Genomic DNA, 6,000 nt, shown 5'->3' with positions numbered 1-6,000 from the left:
GATTGTGTTCCTTCTTTTCTCTCGAGCATTCGTAAATAAGAACATGCGTGAAAATCAGATTGGGATATAACTTTTGTTTACTACAGAACTTGGATTGAACATAGGAAGGTACTTTATTTACCGAAGAGTATAACTGTTTATATAGGTGATTATTTGCCCTGAATTCTTACAGTGCACTAATTTATGCTTCTGGTTTTGAGGCTTTTAAACCAATGAAACTGAAAATATTTATAAATTGGTTGAGTATGATTAAATTATGTTTAATAGGGCTTTATGCGCGATTGGTCATAGATTGTGATTTTTATCACTTTAAAAATGTTAATCTTTTTATTAATTTTCTACTGTCATCAAAGAATGTTTTCTTCTCGTCTTCTATGCAGGCTCGATAAAATATAGCTGGACAGTATAATTATCGAAGCATTTTTTTTAATCTGGATATAGTTGATATAAATACATTTTATTGCTTCAACGCGTTAACCCCTTGATTCGTCGTTTTCACTGTTCACTTGTCTGAGATTTGCTTCCTCATAAGGATCGTTGAGAGTTATGTAATGCTGAAAAGAAATGATTGAATAAAAGACTACTTAGCTAAACTGTCCCACAGGATGCAGATCGACAAAACTCACTATTCGCATCGAGTTGGGCAGCATTTGATGGAATACATGGGATAGCCTCGGAAACGATGGTCTGAGGTTGGGATCTTCATTCCAGCAAGAAAACATCAAATTGTACACGGCTTCACTGGCGTATTGTGGTTTGGGCATGCGATAGCCCCCTTTCAGCAGGTCATAGAAGTGTTCGTCCACGGGGACCCCCGGATACGGATTCGTCCCGAGGGAAAACAGCTCCCAAAGCAACACACCGTAGGCCCACACATCCGACTGAACGCTGTACTTCTGGTTGGACATACTCTCCAAGGAGAGCCATTTGAAGGGAACCCGATCTTTGCTGGTTTTCTTGTAGTATGTGCCATGGTTGAATACTCGCGCCAAACCAAAGTCGCTGATTTTCACGACATTTTTCTCGCAAAGCAAAATGTTGCGCGCGGCCAGATCTCCGTGGAAGACGTTCTTCGATGCCAAGTACTTCATTCCATTTGCTACTTGCGCCGACCAACAGATCAGATCCATCGTTTGGAAATTCGTCCTATCCTCTTCATCCTCCTCTCCGATAAACCAGTACTGTTGCGATGAAGCCGACGTTATATCATAATTGCAATTGAAGAAGTTCGATCTGTTCTTCCGCATGTATTCCAGCACACTTCCGTATCGGCAGTACTCCAGGATGATCATTAGTTGATCTGCAAAAGACACAGAACAGTAACGATTTTTCAAAGGTTTAGGATGACACTGCCTTCCAGCTTACCGTCGCGAATGTTCTCGGTGACCGCTCCCAATAAATTGACTATATTCAAATGCCTGCCGATCAAAATAATAATTTTCAGCTCTGCTATAATTGAATTCCGGATCGAATCGCCGCCAAAGCCCTGCATCATCTTTACTGCAACCGTTGTGGACGGTTGACCTGCCAAAATGTATTTCGCTTCGGCCTTCAATACGACACCGAATTCACCTTCTCCAAGCTTTCGTCCTAGGGTAAGGTTATTTTTGTCGAATCTATATTCAGCAGGAACATCCACTTTCGCTGCATCTGAGTGGGTTTTGCTGACATCCGTTGGTTTATACTTGATAACAGTATAAAGCACCATAAGGAATATGAAAACTACCGCGACGGAGCCTATGGCAAATAAATCGAATAAATTCGATGGCGAATCCATATGTTCCGAACCTGGGATTCTCAAGTCCAGCGTTGCGCTCACAGATTCTCCATCCTTACACTCCGCTAGACATTTCACTTTCGTTGCGATAGAAATGTTTTCCAAGGTGTAAAGCGCCTCCCAAGAATAGTTCATTCTGCGTCCGATGGTGATGTTTTGTTTGCCATTGATTTCAAAAGTAAATTTACCGGTGAAATTGTACGCATTTGCTCGACATCTTAAAGTTACTATGTCTTCGAAAGTAATCGTTCCGTTTGGAGATGTGACTTCCAGCATCACTTTGTCGTAAAAGTCAAACTTGAAAACTGTTACACTAACAGAATCTGTGCCGAGAGAGTTGTTAGCCGTACATTGCACTTTACCGAAAGCTGGTGACGGGATTCTTCCAGAAGCAAAGAATTTGATTGAGTCATCATGTTTGGAAACCTACCATGATACGAAACCGAAATTAATATCCATATTCAAGGAATAACAATGCGTGTTTGGCTGATGTATGTAAATGTTATTAAAAACAATTTGCATTGAGATAAAGTGCAAATTTTATACTTTTTACATAATAGCTCATAACATTAAAATGTATGGTAGCTATTTAATTTTAAAAAATAATGCAAGTTGATAAGCATGTGTGTTCTGCTGATGCTAATTTATGTTCACTAGCAAACAAGCAAATTTTACCGTACACTTAATGGCAGGATGTTCGTCTTGTGGAAACAATCGGTTCCATCCAGAGTACTTTCATTGCATGATAGGAATTCGCACGTGATAGTTTCTGGAGGAGGATAGGCACGGCCCTGACAAACAAAATCCGTCTCATCACTAGATACAACTACGATGTCGTTCATTGCCAGTTTCGGAGGACCTGAAATTACACTATGTTACTAACAAATATGTACCACCCTTTTTGATCCCACTGACTCACCTCGTATCATTATGTTGAGGCTGTATTTTGAAACAATGTTGTTGTAGGTGGAGGTAATATTGAGCCAACCACTATCTTCCATTTCACCAGATGTAAAATCAAAACATTTTTGATTGTCTTTTCTACACAGGGAGTCTGTAGCACTAGCGCTTGGATCGGGTACCTCAGAAACCGGAACAGAATTATTTTTATAGAAATCAACACGAACGTCCAGAACTCCATGATGCACAGCGACAGTGAACGTCATATTCCGGTTTGAAACTAAACGACCACTTACACTTCTTACATTCTTGAACTCAGGGGGGTAGCGAAAAAAATCAATAACATTTAAATGCATTCCAGCACATTTCGAAGGATTTTTCATATCACTTAAGCAACATTTGTATAGTCCCGCATGGAACGAAAATGCCTTTTCGAAAACAAGTAACGTGTTATTGTTGTCTAATTTACATTTCAGGGCCGCTTGGTTCTTCGTGATCTGTTTCGAAAAAGCCACATAAAACATTATTTTACTATGTTTTCAATAAAATCTAAGATGTCTATTGGCAACTTATAGATTCAAGTAAGCAAAACGAAAATAACTCAAATGGAACAAACCTGCATTTCTTGTGAAGTGTTTCTTTGAAAAAACCAATCAATCGTGTAGTTACTCGGTACAGGCTTTGAAACTTTGCAGTTTAGCTGGAATTGTTGTTTGTTTACTACAAAACTGGGGCCATCTATACGAACCTCCACATCGTTTGGCATAGCTGCAATTTGTGGTACATAAACAAGTTACGTCAAAAACATTACACTTACATGATGTTCCTTAGTATTACTTACCAACAGATATGCCGGTAGCGGTCAACATAAGCAATACTAAATTCTTCATTTTGGAATTCACGCAAATCCTTAAAGATAATGGTTGCTGTTATTTGAAAAAAAAATCCGCTTTCAGCAGCTTTGAAATGCAATGTAATGTTATACTTGTTTCTCCATCGCCTTCACAGCATTAAATGCGAGCTTAAGAAATTCCTTCATCAAACCGCTCAATAAAACTCCCCACTTTTCGATCATAGCTGAATCACCCGAATGTTTTGATTTTTTTCAGTTTAAATTATCAATTACCTGATAAGGGGTAAATAGAAAACATTTCAGTCATCATTTTTTTTGGTACTACGGCAAACACAACTATAGAACCAAGAAATATTTCGAAGATTAGAAACTGGCTTACGAACTGATGTATGCGTGAAATGAATCAAGGCTTGTAAATGTTCGGAAGTCTATAAAGAAGCATTCATTGTAAGAAACATTTTACTTTTTTCATTCTTTGATGCTGATGTAGTAAACAACTGTTTGGAGAGATAAGTTTTGAATTTTTTTTTGTTTTCCAGGGTACTACTGTTCGGATGAAGTTTTAATACTGTGAAAACGAGTGGCCTAAAGAAGTTCGATGGAATTGAAAATATGATTTTATTAATTTTTCAACCAAGCACAGCGGACTTATACTTTTAAAAATAATGAGGAAAATAAATTGTGAACTCATTACATCTCTGTTATGAATGATGTAAATCACCTAATAGTTAATACAAAATAAATCATATACTACTACTACTGCTACTAAAATAAATAAATCAATTACATTCGTTGACAAAGCGATATGTTTCGAACCACTTGCGATTCTCAAGTCCAGCATTGCGCTCACAGATTCTCCATCCTTACACTCCGCTAGACATTTCACTTTCGTTGCGATAGAAATGTTTTGTTGCGGGAGAACGGTATAAAACGTCTCCCAAGAATAGTTGATCCTGCGTCCCATGATGATGTTTTGTTCGTTATTGACCTCAAAAGTAAAGTTACCGGTGAAATTGTACGCATTTGCTCGACATCTTAAAGTTACTACATCATCGAAAGTAATCGTTCCGATTGGAGATGTGACTTCCAGCACCACTTCGTCGTAGAAGTCAAGCTTGAAAACTGTTGCATTAACAGAATCTGAGCCTTGAGAGTTGTTAGCCGTACATTGCACTTTACCAAATCCTGGTGACGGGATACTTCCAGAAGCAAAGAACTCGATTGAGTCAGCATGTTTGGAAACCTGCCATGATACGAAACCGAAATTAATATCCAAATTGAAACAATAACAATGCGTGTTTAGCTGATGTATGGTAAATGTTAGCAAACATAATTAACATTTAGATAAAGTGCAAATTATATACTTTTTACATAACAGCTAGGCTCATAAAACTGAAATGTATAGTAACTATTTATTTTTAGAACATAACACAAGTTGATAAGCATATGTGGTGTGATTCATTTAAGTGAAATTACTTTCAAAGTGCAACAAGTTGATAACAAGAAAACTATTTTGTTTGTTCTGGTCTATGATGCTAATTTATGTTTACTATCAAACAAGCAAATTTTACCGTACACTTAATGGCAGGATGTCCGTCTTGTGGAAACAATCGGCTCCATCCAGAGTACTTTCATTGCATGATAGGAATTCGCACGTGATAGTTTTTGGTGGAGGATAGGCATGGCCCCGACAAACAAAATCCGTCTCATCACTAGATACAACTACGATGTCGTTCATTGCCAGTTTCGGAGCACCTGAAATTACATTATGTTACTCGCAAATATGTACTACACTTGTCGCTATCATTGACTCACCTTGTACCATTATGTTGAGGCTGTAATTTGAAACAATGTTGTTGTAGGTGGAGGTAATATTGAGCCAACCACTATCCTCCATTTCACCAGATGTAAAATCAAAACATTTTAAAGTGTGTTGACTACACAGGGAGTCTTTAGCACTAGCGCTTGGATCGGGTACCTCAGAAACGGGAGCAGGATTATTTTTGTAGAAATCAACATTAACGTGCAGAACTCCATGATGCACAGCGATAATGAAATTTTGATTCTGGGGCGTAACTAAACGACCACTTACACTATTTATTGCTTCGAATGTTTTATTAGGACCAGTAAACTCAAGAAGATTTAAATGCTTTGCAGCACATTTCGAAGAATTTTTCGAATCACTTAAGCAACATTCATATAGTCCCGCTTGGTACGAAAATGCCGCTTTCATCTGACCAATATTACATTGTTGGGCCACAACGGTATCTATGACCTGTTTCCGAAAAGCCACATAAAACATTATTTTACTACGTTTTCAATAAAATCTACTTATTCTTATAGATTCAAGTAAGCAAAACGAAAATAACTCAAATGGAACAAACCTGTACTTTTTGTGTACCATTTCTATAGAAAAACCAATCAATCGTGTAGTTACTCGGTACAGGCTTTGAAAGTTGGCAGATGAGCT

At 37.9% G+C, this 6,000-nt stretch overlaps 1 protein-coding gene across 1 annotated transcript; it reads right to left on the bottom strand.

Moving 5' to 3' along the window:
* Nucleotides 1–584: 584 nt before the first annotated feature.
* Nucleotides 585–5,427, bottom strand: LOC131260121 (platelet-derived growth factor receptor alpha-like). The gene is made up of 3 exons (XM_058261789.1): nt 5,346–5,427; nt 1,366–1,590; nt 585–1,300 (listed from the first exon to the last, which is right to left on the bottom strand). Exons 1-3 carry the CDS (start codon nt 5,425–5,427, stop codon nt 585–587), a joined length of 1,023 nt encoding a protein of 340 aa, XP_058117772.1.
* Nucleotides 5,428–6,000: the final 573 nt, after the last annotated feature.

Source organism: Anopheles coustani, chromosome 3 (assembly GCF_943734705.1).
Source record: "Anopheles coustani chromosome 3, idAnoCousDA_361_x.2, whole genome shotgun sequence".
NCBI lineage: Eukaryota > Metazoa > Arthropoda > Insecta > Diptera > Culicidae > Anopheles > Anopheles coustani.
Note: the sequence above shows the minus strand (reverse complement) of the source record. Positions and strands in the feature narration are given on the sequence as shown.

What these genes read in the sequence shown, in the direction of transcription:
- LOC131260121 (XM_058261789.1), bottom strand. Translation starts at nt 5,427, where the DNA reads ATGGAGGATAGTGGTTGGCTCAATATTACCTCCACCTACAACAACATT. An exon ending in CCTCAACATAATGGTACAAG is followed by an intron (nt 1,591 to 5,345) that starts GTGAGTCAATGA and finishes ACCTTACCCTAG; the next exon opens with GACGAAAGCTTGGAGAAGGT. An exon ending in CACCGAGAACATTCGCGACG is followed by an intron (nt 1,301 to 1,365) that starts GTAAGCTGGAAG and finishes TGTCTTTTGCAG; the next exon opens with ATCAACTAATGATCATCCTG.